Raw genomic sequence first — 23,210 nt, forward strand, 5'->3', positions numbered from 1 at the left:
TGATATGTCTTTGAGGACAAAGATAACTGTGTGAAATGCCATTTTAAAAACCATCTCTGCCTGAGAGGCATTCAAGAGCCGACTTACCCCGCATCAAGGATAAAGTGCAGCTGATAAAAGCCTCCCGTCGCTCCCTACTTACCCTGATATATTGAGACTGACAGATATATGACACGCGACTCGTCATCTTTTTATGTGTAAACCGAGCCGCTTCGGCTTTATAGCAGGCTTTTGTTCCTGTTTTATATCTGATATCTTTGAAATCTACTCTGTCAACACTCGCTACCACTTTAAAAGTCCACCACTAACCCTGAGGTCCGTTTTATGACGGGTGCCAAGGAGTTTTCCGGGCACACGGCATCCCCTAGTCCGTCTGTCAACAGGATTACTGTAAAGCCCTCAGGTAGAATTACTCCCTGAAACATGGTGAGGGACAGCAACGTCACGTTTCGGGACACCAAAAGGAGTAGATGCAGCCTATTTAGTCCAATATAGAGAAGAGAATACATTTGAGAAGCCACGTTCAGGAGAGTTGGCACTTACTGTGAACGTTTCTGACAATGACACTTAGTTTATTGGTGTCTTTTGCTGGAGGCTAGACACCTATTTCTAAACATGCATCATAAGATAATGACTCATTATTGGATTAGATCTGTAAGTACGTATGGAGGTTCATTGTACAGCGTGTCTCAGGCACCAATAATCTCAGACTCTTCAAGGGTTAAGTGATAAAAGGAGGGTCAACAGCTGCTAACAGCGGCAAGATTATTTCCATTCTGATAACTTCTCTGTCGCCGTGACTGACACTCGGCGTCAGGCTTCCAAATGCAAGTGTGAGATTCCATGACAGTGTTAAGGACAACACAGACCTTGGAGGTCAAACGTACACATGTCAAGGAAGACATGATTTAAATGCTTTGTTTGTCACAGCCTGTTCGCACCATCATCCTTCTCATTAGGTGACATACAATCCTGGTGAGTTATTTACTCGCTGCTAGAGACAACATCCTCTGTGTTTGTTGACGAACAATGGCGGGTTTGAATCTCTCGTGTATCAGTGGAGTCAAGCGTGTGATCTTTTATTCTGAAGTCATTCCGAAAATGGATTTTAATTAAAATCACTCCACAATAATTGTCGTGAGAGGAGATGTTGACAATGTCGACTGGCTAAATTGGGCTCGGGACTGTGAATGGTTATCCGACGATTAGTCTGGCAGACTGCCCGGCCTCGTGTTTAGCACTCTCGCCTTGCAGGAAGAAGGTTACGGGTTCTGACCAGTGGCTTCTCTACATGGAGTTTGCGTGTTCTCCCTGTGCCTGCGTGGGTTATCTCCGGGTACGCCAGTTTCCTCCCACAGACATGCTCACTAGGTTAATTGAACACTCTAAAATTGCCCCTAGGTGTGTGTGTGAAATTGAAGATGTATGTATGTCGAAGAACACAGATAGTTTTGTATTAGTTTTGAGCCTGTATTTGCGTGGCCCCTGTGACATTATATGGAAACTCTAAAACTGATTATGAAGTAATATTTCTGACAAGCACAGGTTTATGGTATGTTTATGTTTATGTTATTATTATATTATTATATATACAACACAGTATAACAACTTGATGATTGTATGGTCAAATAAAATCTTTTTTTTTTTGCCCACAGAAAGGACTGCAACCCATTTTGGTCCAAAACCACTCATTGAGATCTACAGCTATGGGTGTTTCTACAAGGCTTTTAATGGCTGGACAGACTTCATTGGAACCCTGGGAGTGAGCGTGTTTTTAATCATGTGCAATATTACCTCTGATGTGCTGTTAATCATATTGTTAATCCTCAGCACGTACCAGGTGGTATGCAGTGCAGCTCCCTGCAGGGGTGCTGACATGCTTGCATAACCATACCTTTTCCCAATTCCCTGAATGACAGGTTCATGCTCTCATGTGTAGAGAAAAGAGACCTCTTGCTAGCTGACCACAAACATACACTGAGAGACAATAGGTAGGAGTATTATTTTTGAATACTGTATTATTAATTTTCATCTTGTTTTACTACATTGCCAGCCAAGCAGATGAGGAATAAGTTTTAGCCCAAACCTGCATGTGCTATCACAGTTTCTGAAGCTTCTCTGTGCTGTATAATTCATTTCTCATAATTCAAAGTGCCTCTCATAAACTGTAACCCGCTTGAGTCAGTGGATGAGTTTCTGACTAACTGCGTGTATTGAAACTTTGCAAGCGTCTATCCTTGTCATTTGGAGTAAGAGGTGGACTTAAGTTTGGATCCGCAGGCCAGCTGCAAGTGATTTGGAGCAGGATTATGAGAGCGGGTGCTGGTTTTAATGTCGACCTTGACACTCTGACTCTTTCTTCAGTGCTATTTTAGGATCAAGAGATCAACTGATCTTGAATATCAGATTGTCGGGTCCTCTGCGATGAAAATCTGCCTGACGCAAAGCAATTGTTTTCCTCCCGCACACATTCTGCAATGCTACATGACAGTTCTCCAGTTGCAAATTATCATGCAAGCTTTAGTTACTACATCACAGGAAGATTTCACTCCAAACAGGTAAAAAGGACAACAAATTAGCTTAATGCTCGACTTTATTATATGCTACATTTCTACATTTTAGATCTACTTCACACAGCAGGCAAAAGGTTTTCCGAGCAGTCCGAAAACCTTACTCCTCATCAAACCCTTTCTGTCTCAGCAGGGGAGGTTGTGGAGCAGAAAAAAAGAAAATAACATTAGCCTTTGTTTAGTACCACAAAGCAAAGCATAGCTATGTCATTAAGTGGCAGAGCCAAGATTCATACTGAAGTGTGTCAGTGCCTGGGCCATGTGTCTAACCTTGGGACCAACATCGCGGCTCTTGGCTCGGAGCTTGTTGACCTGTGACTCTGCGATGTCAGCACGCTCTTCAGCTTCATCCAGCTCATGCTGCAGCTTGCGGAACTTGCCAAGGTGAGCGTTGGACTGCTCCTCCTGATTTGACAAATACAGTTGAAGACAGTGGCACTAGGCACAGACGGATGACTTGAAGTGTTTCTGTACGTACAGCTTCCTCAGCTGATCTCTTGTAGGCTTTAACCTTCAGCTGCAGTTTGTCCACCAGATCTTGAAGTCGAGCAACATTTTTGCGATCCTCATCAGTCTGTTAAAAAAAGGTAATTGTTATTTCTGGGTTTTTGTTCATTTAATTTTTTTTATAACATAACTTAGGCTCATGTTTTTTTGCTAATGAAATTTAGGATGGTTACACACAGTAGATGGCGCTCTCAGCCCTATAATATTTGAATTTGAGCAATTGTGTGAATGAAACTCCACCTCTTCCCTCTGATGTTGAGCTATGATGTGTCTGCATTCACCTCTAATATTTCTGTGGGGAGCAATGGGGATTTCTTTAGGCACAAACAGTCCGTACTTGAAGTTCAGTTAGAAGTTTGTGAGATAAAGGGATGAACGTCTCAAATTAAGTTGTGAACGGCTTGTTGCTCCACTGTCAATCAGTAATGTTGTTGTTTGTGGGACCACAGTTATATATATTCTACTGTCGATGGGTAGCTATTAAGAAACAAAAACTTGCTGGCTTTTATGTTCTCAGGAGCTGAGAGGTGATTTACAGACCTGATAAGTCAGCTCCTTGATGCGGCGCTCATATTTCCTTATTCCTTTCACCGCTTCGCCGTTTTTCTTCTGCTCCGCCTCTACTTCGTTTTCCAGCTCTCTCACCTAGATGACATGAATAAAGTTATCTCACCAGCTGTCACACTCTGATGAAGACAAGACGCACCCTGGCCTCAAGCTTCTGGAGCTGCTTCTTTCCTCCCTTCATGGCGATCTGCTCAGCTTCGTCCAGACGGTGCTGCAGGTCTTTGATGGTTTGCTCCATGTTCTTCTTCATGCGCTCCAGGTGAGCGCTGGTGTCCTGCTCTTTCTTCAGCTCCTCAGCCATCATGGCAGCATCAGTGATGGCCTTTTTGGCCTTCTCCTCTGCATTTCTACACTCCTGGACTGCGTCTTCAACCTCAGTCTGAAGCTGGGATGCATCAGCCTCCAGCTTCTTCTTCTGGTTTATCAGGCCGGTGTTCTGAACGTCGTAGACGTGTGATCAGTGTCAATACTTTTAATTCATTCCTCATAATAGGACAGGAAGACTTGTTTGGTGCTGACCTGTGAGTGCAGTAGCTGAACTCTCTCAGTAACATCCAGCAGCTCTTGTTCAGCAAGTTTTCGGGTTCTCTCTGTTTGCTCAAGAGCGGCTCTGAGTTCCTCCAGCTCTGCCTGAAGCAGGTTGTTGCGCCTCTCAACGATTGCAGTGTTCTCCCTCAGATCATCATTGAGGCGATGAGACTCATCCAGTTGAATTTGGCAATCCTTAATAAAAGAGCACAGTCAGCATAAATGATCCTAACTGCCCCTCAAATATTGGAACTGTTATTGGGTTGATTTTTGAGTCCACCTTCAGATGAGCATGAACAGACTTGAGCTGCTTTTGGGCCTCAGCTGCCTGCCTGTTGGCTTGGCTCAACTGGACCTCCATCTCATTCAGGTCTCCTTCCATCTTCTTCTTCAAACGAAGGGCCTCATTTCTGCTGCGACACTCGGCTTCAAGAGAGCTCTGCAGGGTATCAATGGTCCTCTGCATGTTCCTCTTGCTCTGCTCCATCTCCTCATCTTTCTCAGCGATCTTGCGCTCCATGTCAGCCTTGATTTGGTTGAACTCTAGTTGAGCTCGCAGGATCTTTCCTTCCTCATGTTCTAAGGAACCCTGCGATGGAAATTAAGTCAGTAGCTGACATATCATTTAGTGATTTCAATCTTGGAATTACCTCCGCTTCTTCAAGGGCAGACTGAATCTCACCCTTCTCCTGCTCCAGTAGCTTACGTGCCTTATCCAACTCATACACAGTCTTTCCTCCCTCACTGAGTTGCTCAGTTAGGTCAGAAATCTCCTCTGTTAGCAGAGGAAATGAGTTATTCGTACCAGCAGCGGATCCAGGTGAGTGTCACCAACGATTACCTTGCAGGTTTTTGTTTTCTCTTTTCATGGTCTCCAGGTGTTCCAAAGACTCTTCATATGAGTTTTTAAGTTTGAAGAGCTCTGTGCTCAGAGATCTGGATTCCTTCTGGGAGCTCTCCAGTTCACACTGAGACTCCTCATACTTCTGCTTCCACTCGGCCAGAATCTGAACAGAAATAAAATGTGAATACCGTACCTCTAGTTAAACCAGCTTCCTCGCCCCAATCTCTTGACAGGTAGACAATTTAAATGTCAAGTGCCTTGTCAAAGTTTCTTTGCTTCTTGTCCAGGGCAGCAGCAGCAGCATTAGATCTCTCCACATCGACCATGAGATCTTCAATCTCATTCTGCAGTCTGTGTTTGGTCTTCTCCAGAGAAGAGCATTTAGCATTGACTGCCTCGACAGCCTCCTCAGCCTCCTGCAGACGCAGGGCCAACTTCTTTCTGTGACAGTCAAATAGAGTGGTTTTAGAAATGTAATTGAACCTGTATTTCAGTACAGGGGTTTTACTCAAAACAATTTCAATTTCCTGTATTATAATAGCTTACTTGGCTTCCTCCAGTTCCTCGGTCCTCTGGATAGCATCAGTTTCATACTTAGTCCTCCACTGAGCCACCTCAGAGTTAGCCTTGGACATGCCACGCTGCAGCTCACTTTTGGCTTCTTGTTCTTCCTCGTACTGCTCTCTGAGCAGGTCACAGTCATGACGGGCCGACTGCACTGCATGTGCTAGTGCATTCTTGGCCTGGTCCACAGAAGCATGAGCATTTTGATGTTATTTTGATTTTACATAAGTCATTCACTTACCTTGATCTCTTCTTCTAGTTGTCTCTTAAGATCCTCAACCTGCTGGTTGTATGAATTCTTCCCCCTAGTTAGCTGGGATACAAGAGATTCCTTCTCCTCCAGCTGTCTTGAATATTCATCTGCATTGGAAAAAAATGTAAAGCTGCTACAAGTTGTCTGGTGAGTGTGCTATTTCCTGGATGAGTGCTGACCATTCTCAGCTTGAAGCTTGGCTTTCTGAGTGGTGAAGTCATTGAGAGTCCTTTGATTTTCATCACACTTCATCCTGTATTCGTTCGCTTGATCCTCCAATGTTCTGCAGGTTTTCTCTAAGTTGGTCTTTAAAGTGGAGACGCACATTAGGTCGATTGTTTTCTCTGTTATTTTCAGCGATGTTTCCAGGTTTTTAAATGTCTTCTACCTTTGCTTTGACTACTTGCTCCAAACTGGAAACCACATCATCCAGTTCCAGGCGTAGCTCGCTCTTCTCCTTCTCCAGTTTCTGCTTGACTCTCTGCAGGTTATCGATCTGCTCTCCGAGGTCAGCCACACTGTCGGCCTGTTTCTTCCTCAGTGTCGCAGCGGTGGCTTCGTGCTGCAGAGTGGCCTCTTCGAGGTCTCTGCGCAGCTTCAGGAACTCGGCCTCCCTCTTCTTGTTCATCTCAATCTGAGCAGATGTTGCTCCGCCAGCCTCCTCCAGACGCTCACTGATCTCTTCCAGCTCCCTTGCCAAGTCAGCTCTCTGCTTCTCCACTTTGGCTCGGGCAGCTCGCTCTGCCTCCAGCTCTTCCTCCAGCTCCTCAACACGGGCCTTCAAAGTATTTCAAACAATCATTTGTGTTACGTGTTGGCATATTAAAGTAATCTCTCCAGTGTCTTTCATTACCTGTAACTCTTTCAGCTTCTTTTGAAGTTGAATGATCAATGTTTGCTCATCTTCAATTTTGCCATTCAGCTGGCTGATCTCAAAGTCTTTCCTGCATCAACCATGTTCACTGATGAATATTAATTTTGAATAAGGAAAAAAAAAGACGTCATATTTACTTTTTCAAGCGTTCTTCCAACTGCTGTTTGTCATTTTCTAAATCCATGACAGTTTCTTGGGTCAACTTTAAGTCACCCTCCAGCTTCCTTTTTGCTCTCTCGAGATCCATTCGGACCTTCTTTTCTTGTTCCAGAGAACCTTCAAGCTGGATATATCCATAAACATTACTGCTTTGTCACTCAAGAGCCACATTAAAAAGCATAAGTCTTCTTACATCATCAACTTGCTGTTCCAGCTTGGTCTTGGCCTTGGTCAGAGTGTTGACTTTGTCTTCTTCACTCTGCAGGTCATCCAGTGTTTGCTGGTGGGCTTCCTGTAATGCTTTCTTCTCCTTAGTCAGCTTGGCGATGATCTCATCCAGACCTGCCATCTCTTCAGTCAGGTTTTTAACCTGTCGACAATTTTAGAATCATTTTATGCTTAACAATTCACAAACTTTTGGTACCTTGTTCTCAGTGGCATGCTTCTCTTTTTCCACTTTTGCTAAGGTTAACTCTAAATCATCAATGTCCTTCTTCAATTCAGAGCACTCGTCTTCCAGCTTTCTTTTCTTTGCTGTCAACTCAGCATTCATCTCCTCCTCATCCTCCAGTCTTTCTGTTAGCTCTTTAGCTTTAGCCTCCAGTTGGATCTTGTTTTTGATCAGCCCTTCACATCTTTCCTCAGCGTCACAGAGATTGTCTTGTTCCTGCCAGGAATTGACAACTTCAGCATCTCATCGTCACTTTTAAAAGATCTACGCAGGTGTCACTAGCACCGTTTGAACTTGGAGCTGAAGGTCATTCTTCTCTTGGAGAAGCGAGACCATTTTCTCCTCTAGTTCCTTCCTGCGAGCTTCAGACTTTGCATATGATTCTTTCAACTTGAGGAATTCTTCCTTCATGTTAGCCATCTCCTTTTCTGCTTCAGCAGACCGCAGCAGAGGTTTGATCTTAAAGAAAAGCTTCATCCAGGGCCAATTCTTGACCCCCATGAAAGAACGCACATTCCATTGGATCACAAGTAAAGCGTCTCTGGAAGATGAAAAAGACAACTGCATGACATTGATTATTCTTTATATTCAAATTCAGAATCGGAAAATACCTGCGCTCCACCATCTTCTGATACTCAATACGGGACAAAAGTCCTCGTGATCTCGCTTGAATTCCGGTGATGATTTTGGAGAGACGTTCATCTCTCATTTCCTCGAGTAGACCCAACAGTCCAGCTTTGAAGAACACCTTGGCTCACACAACATTTAAGTCACCTTAACTTTTCATTTTCATTTGAATGAAAGAAGTCAGTAAAGTGAGATAAGTACCTTTGTGTGTCCAAACCTGTACTGATTGTGATCGATATCCAGAGACCCGAGAAGTTTCTCAGCTCCCTTTCTACTGTCAATAAACTGACCCTCAGGGATCGCAGCAGGATTCAGAATGCGGTACCTGAAAGGATAATGCGCTGGTTGTTTATCTACTCCTTGTTGCCATGGTGAATTCCACGTACGCCAGCCAGTCCCAACTAGATTATGTCTTGCAATAAGTGTTCTCCAACAGTGTTGATAATGTTGCTTGGCCTGTACCATAAATGAAAACAATTCAGTTTTATTTGGTGGTTGAACTGTCATCTACTCCGGAGTTGCCAAGCTAGTGTAGGCTCACTTACTGCCCCTGATCTCCATAGAGGCATGTCCAACTGGGAGTAGGTCCTGGGACTGACCTAAGACATGACCCACAGATGATGGCTCTAGATTGACCTGGAAATGTCTCTGTATTCACCCAGAATATCTGGAAAAGATTAGGATGTTTGGCCCTCTAAAACAGAACTTGTTTCTGTGCAGTTAAGTGTCAACTTATCATTAAATATTGTGTTTCACCTTATGAAATCACCCCCCTCCTTCTCCTTGTCTAAAAAGTAAACACAACAGTCGCCCATAACATTACACAGATCTTCAAGTGGATTGTTCAACCTCTGTTTGAAATCTCCATAGAGGATCCTGTTTGGGAAGCCCTTCCTGCAGATCCTGATGCCTTCCAGCACACCGTTGCAGCGCAGCTGGTGCATCACCAGAGGGTTCTCCATGGCCCCGGGAGTCTTGGTCTCATTGGGGATGATGCAGCGGACAAAGTGAGGGTGAGTTGACCTCAAGTTGGTCATCAGCTTGTTCAGGTTTTCCTTTAATGTGGAAATAAAACCATCCAAAATTAGTGTGGACAAAAGAAAGTTGATCTACAGAATCGTACCCTGTGGAGGGCAGAGACTGTTTGAAATGATGACCCCTTCCTCTTCTTTTCTTTTTTGCCCTCAGCTGCTTCGGACATCACTAGCAAAAATAATGATGGCTGCAGTTTGCATTTGTTGTTGAAAAATATATATTTATGATGAGGTAGTCGACTGTACCTGAATCAGCTCCAGCGTAATTTGCAAACAGAACTGCCAGCAGTTTCAGATTAGACTTCTGGTAAAGTCCAACAACCGTCTCGTTCAGAGGATCCTTGTTCTTCACCAGCCAGTTGTTGATGTTATAATCAACGGTGCCAGCGTAATGCATCAGGGCAAAATGAGCCTCTGGTTTTCCCTTCACGATTCTGGGCTTCTGGAAATTTGCAGATTTCCCCAGATGGTTGTCGTAGAGCTTTGCTTTGAAAGTGGCATCACTGGCTTTTGGGAACATGCACTCCTCTTCAAGGATGGACATGATGCCCATGGGCTACAGAGAACAGTCTTCAGTATGTGTTTCCATGATAGTTTTGTTGCCTGACTGTCAAGGTGTCGTACCTTTTCAATCAAGTCGATACAGGCCTGCAGGTCCATTCCAAAATCTATGAAGGTCCATTCAATTCCCTCTTTCTTGTACTCTTCCTGCTCCAGCACAAACATGTGGTGGTTGAAAAACTGTTGCAGTTTTTCATTGGTGAAGTTGATGCACAGCTGCTCGAAGGTGTTGAACTGTCCGAAGGAATAAAATTGAGGTTGTTTCATATGCTTTAGGGCAATGCAATTCATGTAATCTGCAAACTATCTTACGTCAAAGATCTCAAAGCCAGCAATGTCCAGTACACCAATGAAGTACTGGCGGGGTTGTTTGGTCTCCAGCGACTGGTTAATTCTCATTACCATCCACAGGAACATCTTTTCATACACTGACTTGGACAGTGCCCCAACAGCGTAGGTCACCTGAAGCACAACAATATGTTACTGTCTGTGAGCCGCGTTTCTAACTGTAAGATAAGTGTCTCTCTCACCTGAGCAACATTTTGACCCTTGGTGACCCACTCGTTTCCTACTTTGACTCTTGGATGAAGGAGACCTTTGATGAGGTCGGCAGAGTTCAGGCCCATCAGATACGCGACTTTGTCAGCATCTGAGACGACAAGAAGAGATCTAAACCCACCCGTCTTTCTTCAGCGTGCTCACTTTTGTAAATAATTCCTACCCTCGGTGCCGTCCGCCTCTGCCTGCTCCTCCCTCTGCTTCTGTTTGAACTTCATGTTGCCATGATGCATGATGGCACCAGTCAGCTTGTACACAGAGTTCTTTTCCTCTTGTGTGAAGCCCAAAACATCAAATGCACTCTGTTTGGAGTAGAAATATTTGCTTCAAAGTATCTTGAACCTCATACGTAATTATTGAAGCACTCAAAGAGAGCAGACTGCTGGACTACATGTCTAGCTTGAAGTGACAATAGTTCATTCAAGTCTCAAGATCTGACTCTCAGCCAAAGCTGAGCACATACCGTAGATCAGGAATCTAACTCATGCCACTTGAGTGAATGCGCATTGTAACCACAGAGTCCTTCTGAGCCGCCCCATAAGTGTTATGAAGTGATGTTTTCCATTTGTTAGCTAGTTCGGAACAGAGCTGAGCGCATTAGCAGCATCAGCAAGAGGCCAAACAAGTCAAAGATGATTCTCTCGAAACCTTCCTAAAGCCACGTGGAACTACAGAACACCATCAAAATTAGCCCATTTAAAATGATCCTCAAAATCCTTAAGCAACATCTTGAGTTATGTTGGTGACTAACAATCCAGTGCCAGCAAAAACTCGCTATGGCCGACTTAATAATGGCATAGCATAATATTCACGTGAACACCATAAAAAAAATGATGTATGGTGACAGAGAAAATTGTGCGCTAAGAGAATATGTGTGCCTTGCATTCACAGTAATTGAAATGGGAGGGTTAAATAGATTGGACCCAGTGCAGTCAGTGGCTGGGCTACATCTGGAATTCACCAAACAGCACACAAGACAAACAGGAAGTCTTACATCTGTAGCCATCAACTCCTCTGCATCATCAATAGAGGCCACTTGGGTTTCCCCCTGAGAGATGAAGGCATAGTCGTAGGGATTCATCGTGATCAACAGCATCTCTACGAGAAAGGTGGAGTGACTGTGTCAAAATGGCCGGCCATAGGAGCAATGTGCTAAGTACCCAAGAGTTCAGGCTTCTTATTTGAGAGAATCTGGTAGAAGATGTGATAGTCTCTCTCCGCCCTCAGCTGGAAGATGACCCGGGACTTCTCCAGAAGGTCTGTGGAGTAGAATGAAAACAGTGACTCTTCAGCATTAGAAAGAAAGAGCCCATAAGCATATTTGCGCCCTCACATGTTTCAATGTCGGCAGAGGCCAACTTTCCCCTGGTATCGAAGTGAATCCTGATGAATTTACCCTGACAGAGAAGATATTTTAATAGAAATCATTTGTGTTTCACGCTTATTTATCACTTACAAATCTGGAGGAGTTGTCATTCCTGATGGTCTTGGCGTTGCCAAAAGCCTCCAGAGCAGGGTTGGCCTGGATGATTTGATCCTCCAGAGTACCCTATTTTTCAGAGAGAGAAGTGCATGTTAGATTCTCATCATGTAGTGGAAAAATGAAGTGTTTCATTACCTTATCTTTGGCGTTCGGGTCTTTACGAATACCTCCAGCTGCAATGCTTGCAAAGTACTGGATGACTCGTTTGGTGTTGACAGTCTTTCCTGCACCAGATTCTCCGCTGAAAACACACCAGTCGTGGATGATCAACACATGCAGTAGTTGATAGAAATCATTTGTGTTTTCAATGGGGTTTTGTGATTTTACGGCAATAGAATTTCTGTGCGTCATATGACATGTTTGCGTTTCACCACTATGATAGTTGTTTTTTTTTCAGATGTCAGCAGCTTGCTACCAAATGAAAATGTACTGTGTAACATACTATCTAAAAGAAACCACTCTGTGTATGTACTGTGTAGCTTCATAAGAAACTTACATGTTTTCATATGTATTCATAAACATAGTCATTGTAATAATAATATAAATAAGTGCAAAAACTACTGTTTTTTTTATCCCAGATAGCACAGTGAAAATAAAAAATACTGCTTAGACAAAAGTGCAAGTCTTAAGAGGTTACATTTAAGACATTGTAAATGCATTGAAATGTGTAAATGAATGAGGCAAAATGTTATATTGTTATTTTTATATATATTTATGTACATACGTGATCAAAATCGACTGGTTCTCTCGATCTGCAGGGTAAAATACAGTTAATTTTGTTACAGTTTGAGCATGGTATCAGGAGAAACAGTGAGATCAGATTGAAAGTACCTGCCAGCATGTACTGGTAGGCGTTGTCAGAGATGGAGAAGATGTGAGGAGGAGCTTCACTCCTCTTCTTTCCTCTGTAGGCGACGACCACCTCTTGGTTGTAGACTGGCAGCCACTTGTAGGGGTTGACAGTCACACAGAAAAGCCCAGAGTAGGTCTGTGGAACATTTCCATTGTGACAGACGACAGCTGATATTATATGCTTGAAATGATGTGAGCTAATTTCACAGCTGACTCACGTAGATCATCCATGCTGCGTAACGCTCTTTGAGGTTGAACAGCACAGCAGGCTCATGGAGGAAAGTCAGCATGGCCATGTCTTCAATCTTATCGAATTTCGGAGGATTCTGTTGCAGAATCTGCGATTCTTTGACGGTCACAGACTTTAAATAGAGATGAAAACAATGTATTCATATATTCTCAGTCCCAAATCAAACATCATTCTCCACTATATTACAGTGTTAGCGCCGGAGCCTGCAGTTCTCTCTCATGGCCAGGTGGTCGCACTGGCTTGTTCCATCTCTGGTGCTAGAGGCAACAACTGAAGCTTAACTCTAACTCCAGTTTGAGCTTTCATTCATGCTCGCTTTAGAACACGGGCTCCGAATCACACGCTGATCAGGCAGATTAACACCTCACTTGCACGGATTTACCAAAAATGAAAGCTTGAACAAATTATTTTTCACATCCCACCTGCGGTGTCACCCCCCCCTTGCGTTCAACTCCATTATCTTTGAGTTCCTATAATGCTCATAACACATCAGAGCTCACTGACTCCTGCATCTCAGGTGGGTGATGCTAAATTTACAATGCTATTTGAATGTGCTTTTGCTGTTCATATAGTGCTGAGATCCCTATGTCCTCATTGTGCCACTGCCTACCTTCCCATGCTGCGTGTCCACTGTGACTTTGTCTCCATCTCGGCTCACTATGGTGGCTTTTACAAACTCTTCCACTTGGTCAGGAACGTAGCATTCTTTCTTGATGTCAAAAGGGCGTGTTGACGCCTCCATGCGCTCCCTGTCTGACTTCCTCAGGTACGGAGCCGCTGCCCCAAACACGGCCATCTCCGCATCCCCCATGTTCTACGGACATAAAGTGGTTCAACAGTTATCCATGAAGGAAAAAAACATCTAGGCTTTTCATGAAGGAAGGGCCCTCGCATCGGTTCATCCGGCTACGAAGGCCAAAGTTTACCTGCTCAGATGGAGGCTACTCTCAGGTGTCAGCAGCTGTGGTCAACCTGTAGTCACAATGGAAGAGTCTTTTTTTTTTAATCATGGCTCTGTCAAGCAGCAATAATGCAGGGTAGACTTACAAAGGCAGGTGAATGGGACGCTGCAGATCTACATGAAGAGCAAATGGGGATCCAATATATAACCCTGGATAACCTGCCTTACAAGGCAGGTCACCACCCTGACCTGCACACACACACAGGCACACACACTCGCATCACCAGGTAAACACACATTCCCCCCACACTCCCACACGATGAGGTCATCTCCATCACTTTAATACTTGTGACAGAGCTCTTTATAGTCCTCATACTTTGGCGTCCGTCCCTGCCTGCTTGATACAAACCCTTCCAACCAGTGTCATTTTTTTTTTTTGCAGCATTGCCAGGAACTTTCAAACACATACCTCATGTGACTCCTCCACTGCCGCGGCCTTTATCTTTGCTTTGGCAACACTCACTTCCCAGCTCGGACCGGCCGTTGACATGAACCAGGTTCCTTGTGCTGCCTGGCAAAGCAAAGTGAAATGAACTTCAGGGCACAATGAGGGTTTTTTTGGAAGACATTGCTCCATCTTTTACTTAAAATTGCTTTGCTTTTTATAATTTGTGATGTATGTGACGTTCTGCTAATCTGGATGTGAGACGACTCCATCTGCATAATGAAGTGCGGCCCTGGGGCCACTTGTGGCCCTTCGCAGGGATTGAGGTGCATCTCATGAAGTCAGAGTGAAACTGAGTTGGTGGAGATGTTTCTGTCTGCCAACTAAAAGCCATGTACTTACCGAGTTCAATTTTATGTGAGAGTTTGGACTTAGTTTTAGTTAGATATTCTCCCCTATTTTTTTCTTTCCTTCTTTCTTTCCTGACAACAACTTGTTTTAGTACGCATTTAATAAAAGAATGTAAAATGTATTGGACCATTCAATCCTATATGCATGCTGAAGGATTATTCTTATTTATATATTCTTTATATTTATATATTCTTTTTTTTTAATGTCGTAGCATAGCTGTTGCTAGCTCAAAATTGATACAACAAAGTAGTATTGTCTCTGAAACGCCGCCAGCGTTGCGCTACAACATATGATGCTTGTTTGTAAAGCAGCTACTTTTGTGAAGTTGCTTTAGTCAACTTATCGGCTTGCAATAAGCTGAGGGCTTCCCTGACGTTTCGTTCTCAACAGCCTGCAGGGGTGACTTCAGTGTCTCTTTATTGACCGCGTGTCAACTTTGCTTTGTTTATGTATGTCGCCACTAAAAGCATGTCTGTCTGAGAGGAGGGGTCTGTGGCTGCATGTCTCTGATGTTCAGAGAAATTAAAAGAGTGAAAAAAATTCAGATTTGTCCATCACCAGATTCATGGAATGCACTTCAGCTGTTGAAGGGCTGTTACCAGTTGTTACCAGATTAGCACGGGAGGGTCAAGCCCAGCAGCTGCATTCATGTGACCCCACCTTAAATAAAGATAGTGAAGTAATTGTATTTGTACATGGTCATAATAGATTGAGCTGACTTAATGTGGAAAGAAAAAGGTCTGCAGCTATCTTTAGAAACGTTTGTCATCCTAAGAGAAGAGATTGGAGATATGTCTGCGACAGAGCTATTTTTAAAATGGCCGAAAGTAAACTGTTTCTCTCCTTGACTGTCAACTGACACTAGATGATAAGTGCGGCGCAGTAAAGGGTCTGATCGATATCTGGCCACACAACATTGTCCTAAAACAACTTTGCAAACTCCCTGAACACTGAGGTGTGCAGCTGCAGGAAACTGGTGCTGGGGAACGGGAGCACAGCGCAGTGGTCTGGGATTCGGGATGTGTGCGGATGTTTGATAACTCAAGGGTTTTCTCCTTTATTAGGGTGATGAACATCAGATTTTATTAACAGACAGATTGACTTAAGTGAATAATGCTGTGCTCTACAGTGACTGCTTTCCTCGCCAAGATCTTGCGACTGCGGAGCTGTCTGCATGAGGACAACAAAGTGGAAAAACGTAGATTCTTCCCAAGTTACTGAAGAATACTATAGACTATTTGTTGATCATTCGTTCAGCGTGTTGTGAGAGTAGCATGAAGATTTTGTTGTCTAGAAACCTTAAAACCAAGCGATGGGTTGGTGTAGCTTCAGGAAGCACTGTCAACATTGTCAGATCTCATTAGTTGGTGCTCCTGGTTTAAAAAACATATGTGAGGTTTCATTTATGAGTTGGACAAAGATTATAGAGCAGAGAATGACATCGAGTGTCTGCGAACTTGTTCTTCCAGTCTTATCCGTCCAATGAGGCGCTTCACATTCCTCCAGTCCTGACCAGAGGGTAAACAGTAAGTATCCAGTGCTTGTATCTGCAAGGGCAACAAGATCCATGGGCACACTTGCTCCTTTCATTTCTGCTTTTCTAAGATGCTCTTGCTGTCATGCTAATGTTTAGCTTGGTGTTTTGGCCAAACTCATTTTCATTAAGTACTGAGTTTGGTCACTGAAACACAATTCATCTTTAAGTCTCATATATAATTTATTGTTTGTTGAGGCATCATAGTGCATTTATAAGGCCTCATGTTATGAGACTTCATAACCTTGTAGACAACTAGGTTTGACCGTTTATTAACTTAAGGTTTATTATGTATTATAAGGTGCAGAATTTGAAAGAATAAGAAAGAACATTATCCTGTGTGGTTCGGTTATGGCTAGTGATGGGCTGATGAGGCTTCGTAAAACAGTGTCTTCCTTCTCAGTGCTCAGAAGATGGTGCTGTTGGTTTAGAATTGATGTGAAGTTCCATTGACGCAGTTAAATTCCAAATATTTTAGAGCAGAGAGCGCCATCTAGTGAGCTCTGAAAATGCGGACACTGTTTCATGAAACCTCATAAGCCCGTCACTTGTTCAGGGTTAGGGTTCAGGGCTCTTGAGTCTTTATAACTACACAACTTATATTTTACAAACCTTGACACAAGTTACCATACATGGTTATTAACATTCATCTCCTATAGTGTTATAAAAGCATTATGATGTCTTGTGGATGCACTAATAATGTATTCGAAATGAGAGCTTTTTTATTTGACCTTGTGATGCTCACACAGTGCACATCAGATGAATTTCAAGTTGTTCCAGTAGTTTCATAAATCATATAAGTCACAGTGAATCTCAACAGGTTTGGTTTGCCAAAGTTCTTTCAGCTCGGGTCCAGATGAATATTAGTCTGTGTGTGAGCTGGATATTAATAAACCCTTTGTTTAAGACCCTGTGTGACCCTGCTGATCCTGCCAGACCACACAATGGTTGTTTACCGGACGCACTGAGTGGCATTTCACCTGATAACAGGCGCTGAGATAAAGCGTTGCTTTTACCAGAACTGGACACAAGTATGTCCAGGCAGAGTCACGGGGGAAAATGACCGGCCTGGCGAAACAAAGGACCTGCTGATAGAGGAGTTATTTTGGGCCGACATCTCATTTACCATTGGCTGCAGATTCAAGGAGCGAATGCGGGCGTTGTTACAGCATCCAGCTAAACAACCTGCTGTGTTTCAGCACAAAAAAGGCTTTTCCCTCCACATTTTTTTTCTTCTGTGAATAGATTCACTTTGCATTATTTTTATTTAGAACTGCGCATTATTGCCACACATTGAGATTTAAGTCATAATATTACAAACATAGATAATGTGAAGTTGAGATTGGGCCGTGTTTCACCTTTAACAAGTAGATGAGGGAAACCAGCAATGAGCAACAGAGATCGAATGGCATTGGAAGGAGGAAGGAAGAACTGAAGAAGGGTAAACAAAATGAGAGGAGACGCTACCGGGACAAACTGTGGAAGAACTGAGACTATTAAAGGTTTTGAGCAGAGGTGGATGCTATGTTGTTCATTCGGGAGCAGCAACATTGAGAGGTTTCTGGATAAAAGTAAACTTTGGTATAAAATATTCTGTGCCTCAGAATTTATCTCTCTTTGTCCTTTCTGTTTTCTTTGTATTGTTAGAACAACAGTCAGACAGTTTGGCTGCGATCAGTGAGCTGCACCCTGGGAAGCAGTCGCTGGGGACACTGTCAATGCTGGAGCCAAGATCCATCAACTCACTCGACGGCGGTTCCACTCCTTGCTCAACTGATCGACCGTCTCGTTCAGAACCAATATTCAGTAGTTGGATGTGGGTGATTTACCGTAGCTCTGTCAAACATTCACACGACACAGCCGTGCTGTCTTCCTGGCCTTCACCCCTGGAGGAAGATCATTTCTCTCCTCTCTTGCACGTTGACCTGCATGTTTAAGACAAACCTTCCACCAGGTGTCGTCATTGCTTGAGCCGCCGTCCCCATCATGACTGTGCCCAAGTCTGTCACCCACCTTGTGTGTCCTTCCTTTTTGGCCGGCTGCTGTGGAACATGCATGGCTGTATGCAGCTGCTCTGTCGTTGTCATCCACCGACTTTTGATGGATTACTGACCAGATCCCGGCGATGACAGTTTGCCTTCCTGCAGTAACACCATTGGTGTGGAGGCCTGGGCTGGACATCCTCGCACAGCTAAAGCTTATCACTGATCTATGTGAGGAGGAAGCTGACATGTTTCTGTTGCACAGAAACTAGTGCTTTCTAATGTATTGAAGCTAATATGATGCAACGCTGTGTGTGTGAACGCCACTTACGCTTGTTTATTTGCCGCTAAAATTGAAGGCTGTAGAGACCTGTGTACATCAGTTCTGTGTGTGTTCTTTCAGCAGGAGCCAGAACCATCAGCTGCGCTGGAGAAGGAACTCCTTGCTTTGTGGTACAAGTACAGCACAGAAAGTTGCTTAAATCGCAGATCTGACTCTTTCAGTTACAACATAAGTAAAGGTTGGAACCAAGAAGTTTTACTACAGGTGGTGTGGCGCAGCTTGTCTCACTGAGAAGTGCTGATCCTCTCCTCTGTTGTGTCACCCTCACATGGTCCCAGGTGCCCTGAAGGCCCCAGACAGCTGACGCTGGAACACCACTGCAGAGGCCAGGTAGTCGAGGCACATATTTTCTGATGGATTTTTCATGTCATGTGAACGTGTGTCCGTCACATCTAAGTCAATTCAGGGTTTCAATGAGAATTATTAAGATTGTTCTGTCCCACATTTATATTTAGCACCAGAGTTTTTCTGCATTCTGCTCCTGTTCATTTCCTGACATTGAAAATGGAGAGTGGTTTCTTTGTGTGGAGGGCTGAAATAAACATCTACCTACATCAAATCACAAATGTGAAGTTGTTGGTCTTTTCTGTACTAGTGAAGTGTTGACCACCTGAAGTCAGCAAATAGCTGAGACAGCAATGAGAGTCTCAAGGGAGGGCTGGGCAGCCTGGTCCCAGAAGAGCTGTGGTGATCCAGGTGTTTGTTCCGACCCAACTAGCACACACAGCTTCACCAGTCACATATCTGGAGACTGTGCTCAGTAGCTTGTCAGTCTGGTGTTTAAGCTGTGTGAGCTTCATCGGTGGGTACAAAGACCTGCACCACCCCGGCATGTGAGGAGCGGTTTGTCCACCCCTGCTCAAGACTAACATCTAGTGAGGGCTGGATGAAAGAGTGTCCTTATTTTCAAAGACCACTAGATGGCACTCTCTGCTATAAAATCTTTGGATTTGAACAAGAACTTTACTGACACCTCACATCATTTTTTTTTTTTTACTGAGAGCGCCATCTGCTGAGCTGAGTTTCATGAAGCTTCATTAGTCCATCACTACTGACAATGGTTCAGTTCCCAGCAGGTGCATCTTAATGGCCTGGCAAAGTTTGGGTTTATGTCCCTCCTCACCTCAATCTGATCAACCATGTTTCACCCTTGTGCCGGAGCAAAGTGGGATGTATAGCAACAACACTAACAAACCAAAGCCGTTCATATGCTTGGGTTTAGATCCCAGACTGATTGAGGATATTTCATCTGCTGCAAATTTTGGGCCTAAATACTCAAATGCAGAAGCTTGTAAACCAAGTGTACATGTTCAAGTCCCAGATAAACCAGAATTGAATTGCTAAATTTTACTGCTCTGTTCTTAAAATACGAAAACAAATGCGCCCGTTCAACTAATCACAACACACTAGACCAGGGGCTCTTAACATTTCCGATCTTGGAGCCCACCTTTTCCAGAACAAATGGATCAAATAGAACTGATTCAAACAAACCAAAACCCTGTGAACTGACATGTAACCATGATCAGCACAAAGATATTTGTCATCAAAAAGTCCAACCAGTGGCAGAAGCAGGTGCAAGTCATGTTCATCAAATGTACAGAAGAAAAAAATACACCTGATGCAAACTGTTGAGGAAATTGGAAAAACATGAACACATTTCTGAATAAAATAAATATAATAAAACGTCTAAATATCATAAAATATTTTTATTTTTCATAAATAAACAGCTCTGCCACCACATGTGGCAAGTGTATTAAAACGAGCGTCTCGCAGCCCAGAGGTGCAAAACAACAAACTTCAAGTGGCCCTCTAGGGGGCGCTCGCGGCCCAACCATGGGCTTCGGCCCAATAGTGAAGAATCACTGCACCAGACCGAGCACTTTTAGTCAGGCGAGTCCCACTCGACAGATCTGATCGTCAGAACACGATAAATGGCATGTAGTACTAAAGTATGTCCAGTAGATGTCAGCAACTGCTCATGAACATTTTGTATGGCACGAGACTGAAGTTATGACGCCCTCTAGTGGTCAGTGTTTAACCTTTGACTACCTCGCATGTTAAGTTGATCCGAGTTTGAAGTCAAATTTAAAACTATCGTTTCTCATTTCTTGTTCACCTCGCCTGACTTCCTCAATATCAGGAAATGTTTTATAGCACCCTGACCTTTTTTTCTTTTATTTAGTTTCTTTTTTTTCTTTGTTTTTTTTTCAGAAATCAGGGTTTACACAGTCAACAGTTTTATTCCAATTATCAAATTCCAAACTTCAAGCACAAGAAACAGGCGTGACACACTCATAATCTGTGACGTAAGAAACTGCAGGGTATCGTCTGAAATGTGGGGCACTGCACCATCTGAGGGTTGAAGCTTGTGGAAGGCGTGGTTTCCTCCTGATGCTCCCACTTACCACCAACAAACCTAAGCAACGACTGCTGGCCTCACAACATGCTCATGGGGGTCAGACACAAGCAGAGCTGCGTCCTCTCAGTGATTGACAGCGGCGGCTGCAGCAGCTGAGTCTCGGCTCAGATACAGCACAAAGGTTACAGCTATAAATAAACGCACACACATCATGACAAGCACAGAGTGAGTCATTACTAAGAATCCAAAACATATTAGCAGACTCTTAATTCAGGCCGGCCTGCAGCCCTCTGCGCTCTCGAATGATTCCGCCGGCGGGTCGATGAAGGTCAGTCCTGGACGTTGTGTCGGTCACGGTTCGAGCTGAATCTGTGTCATTGGCTCAAACTTGACATTTAGGGAGTCTCAGCAGGAGCAATGTGACACCCCTGCCTCAGGCTCAGGGCTGCTTCTGTGGATGTTGGCAGCTGAAGGAGGCTGTTCAGGAGGAATCCCACAGGACCCGGAGATTTCACTGTGAAGCACCAAGAGGTCAATGACCTGCAGCACGGGAAAGACATATCGGAAGACCCCAGGAGTTCGACTGTAGATTTGCTTGTGGATTTCTGCCTTTGGTTTGCCACTGAGAAACTGGAGAAGAATGACAGCACATGCATGGATGAAGCCCTTCACAACAGCCTGATCAGGACCAGCAGCTGTGGACCTGCACGCTACACCACCAGCCACGGAGCCTTTGGTGTCACCATATTGTTAAAACCAAAAGATTGATTCCCTTGCTCCTGCTGGTCATTCTTGACTGGCTGTTGTTCTTGTGACCTTCATCCAAAGAGCCTCACCACCAGGTCCGCACACATGATACTGAACACAGTGCTGGTGGTCCTCACGGACCTGGCCGCCAGGTGTCTGGGTAACACACTGTTCCGGCAGCACTTCCACCTTTTCCTGTCGTCTGTGGTGATGTTCGGTCCGGCACTGAGCTTCTGGGTCTCTCAGCACAGCGTCTTCGCCAGGAGGAGCCACTTCCTGTACAGGTGAGACGCCCTCTGCTGCACCCACAGAGTCTCTGTTATTATAGAGCAGAGAGTGAAAATGAGGGCAGTGTTTCATGAAGCTTCATCAGCCCATCAGCATTCATGCCATGTGCTGACTGGTGGATCTTCCTTCCAGGATGTTCCTGCGCTCTGGCTGGGGCTGGACCTTCATCTTCGTCGGCTCCTTCGTCTTCCTCTTGTCTTTCTCCATCCGCCGCTCCCTCACCCTCTCCATCCGTCATCTTTCCCGACTCTTGCTTGCTGGTGGACTCTGGCTGGGTTTCTGCAAACTTCTGGACGTCCTGGAAAATGCCACCGGCAGCTGCTACGAGCCTCTGACCTCCGGCGCTGAGCTCACCAATGGTCAGCCACTGCTGGTGCTGCGGGAAGGTGAGAGCAAACTGGAGTGTCTGAAAGCTGGGATGGTGTGGAGAGGATACGAGGTGTCGGAGGACGTCTTCCTGCTCTGCCTCTGCTGTCTGCTGCTGACAGAAGAGACCGCCGTCTTTGGCCCATACCTCAGCCTGGGTGGACTCTCAGACGCCCCGCTGAGGATCCTCTTCCTCTTCTGCGTTCTCCTGCTCAGCCTCTGGCTCTTCCTGCTGCTCTGTCTCCTCGCCTACTTCCCGCAGTTCCCCACGCAGCTGATCGGGGGCGCTCTCGGCTGTTTAAGCTGGAGACTACTATATCAGGGCTGGTATCGTTTGGGGCCAAGCTGGTTCTGTCCGGGGAGACCTGGACTGGGACTGCTGAACACCAAGGTGGAGGCAGAGGACGGACAACAGAACCACTCCAAGATAAAGGAGGACACTTTGATGCGTCCAAACTTTGACAGCCATGTTAGAACAAAGTAACTGGAGTGAGCTCACGCTCACAAAAGCAGAACTACTAAGTTGACAGCATGGACACTAGTTATTCTTCATGATTTTCTGGTCAAATTTATGTGAACATGTTTGTATCTTTCTTGAAACTGACCCAGAAGATCCAACGAATCTCACAGCACTGTCTTAGTGAAGTTTGTGTGACGTCATGAAAGTGTTCCATGTCTGCGTTTGTACAGTCATCTAGCCAGTGGATTCACAGAAGACAGGTTCCATCTTCATAGATAAGAATGTCTCAGAGTGAGATATCACCTGGATCATACTTGTGTTTGAGACACAACATCTTCACAATCCTTTCCTCACGCGTGATTCAACAACCTTGAGCCAACAGGTCCTTCACAACGCAGATAAAGGAAACTTCTAGTCTTTCATGGCTGCTGGTGCATTATTTTTGTCCCGTGCGTTGTGCATCCGTGCTATGGAAAATGTCATAACTGTGTCTTCTGCTGAAAAACATAGAAGTTTATTAAGAGATCAGCGGTGTGTGTTTGTCAGAGGTCCAAAAGGCTCCAGATACCACGATGGTGGCTGTGGTGACTCCTTTAGCAGTCGACAAGCTTTTGGCTGTTATAGATCATAAAGGTTCTAAATAATGATGGGAATATAGCAATTTACATAACTGGCATCAAGAAGAGGACAAC

The 23,210-nt window shown here is 44.4% G+C and overlaps 2 protein-coding genes and 1 long non-coding RNA gene across 15 annotated transcripts in view; 2 read left to right on the forward strand and 1 right to left on the reverse strand.

The window, feature by feature from the left end:
• The window catches only part of LOC128769140 (uncharacterized), a 57,694-nt gene extending 38,852 nt beyond the window's left edge, over positions 1-18,842 (forward strand). For 9 of the 13 annotated variants that reach the window (XR_008416355.1, XR_008416346.1, XR_008416352.1 and 6 more), the window contains 2 exons: positions 1,656-8,957; positions 17,621-18,842. This is a non-coding gene — a long non-coding RNA (uncharacterized LOC128769140). The other 4 variants (XR_008416353.1, XR_008416349.1, XR_008416350.1 and 1 more) reach the window with 4 other exon arrangements.
• LOC128769138 (myosin-7-like) lies at positions 2,567-13,877 on the reverse strand. The gene is made up of 39 exons (XM_053882482.1): positions 13,730-13,877; positions 13,609-13,654; positions 13,293-13,496; positions 12,651-12,794; positions 12,412-12,568; positions 12,305-12,332; positions 11,716-11,821; positions 11,554-11,646; positions 11,431-11,494; positions 11,258-11,356; positions 11,092-11,195; positions 10,261-10,399; positions 10,070-10,188; positions 9,852-10,001; positions 9,603-9,773; positions 9,225-9,534; positions 9,068-9,147; positions 8,794-8,999; positions 8,146-8,269; positions 7,929-8,065; positions 7,603-7,858; positions 7,291-7,533; positions 7,060-7,236; positions 6,845-6,990; positions 6,687-6,777; positions 6,222-6,611; positions 6,013-6,139; positions 5,822-5,940; positions 5,563-5,759; positions 5,274-5,457; positions 5,014-5,179; positions 4,823-4,947; positions 4,453-4,761; positions 4,164-4,367; positions 3,784-4,080; positions 3,618-3,722; positions 3,049-3,144; positions 2,841-2,975; positions 2,567-2,691 (listed from the first exon to the last, which is right to left on the reverse strand). Exons 3-39 carry the CDS (start codon positions 13,491-13,493, stop codon positions 2,671-2,673), a joined length of 5,820 nt encoding a protein of 1,939 aa, XP_053738457.1. The 5' UTR covers positions 13,494-13,496; positions 13,609-13,654; positions 13,730-13,877; the 3' UTR covers positions 2,567-2,670.
• A 2,141-nt stretch (positions 18,843-20,983) lies between the features above and the next one.
• fitm1l (fat storage inducing transmembrane protein 1, like) lies at positions 20,984-22,851 on the forward strand. The gene is made up of 2 exons (XM_053883938.1): positions 20,984-21,688; positions 21,825-22,851. The coding sequence occupies exons 1-2, from the start codon at positions 21,510-21,512 to the stop codon at positions 22,540-22,542; spliced, it is 897 nt and encodes a 298-aa protein (XP_053739913.1). The 5' UTR covers positions 20,984-21,509; the 3' UTR covers positions 22,543-22,851.
• The last annotated feature ends 359 nt before the right edge of the window (positions 22,852-23,210 follow it).

The sequence above is a fragment of the Synchiropus splendidus genome, chromosome 13 (genome assembly GCF_027744825.2).
Source record: "Synchiropus splendidus isolate RoL2022-P1 chromosome 13, RoL_Sspl_1.0, whole genome shotgun sequence".
Classification (NCBI taxonomy): Eukaryota; Metazoa; Chordata; class Actinopteri; order Syngnathiformes; family Callionymidae; genus Synchiropus; species Synchiropus splendidus.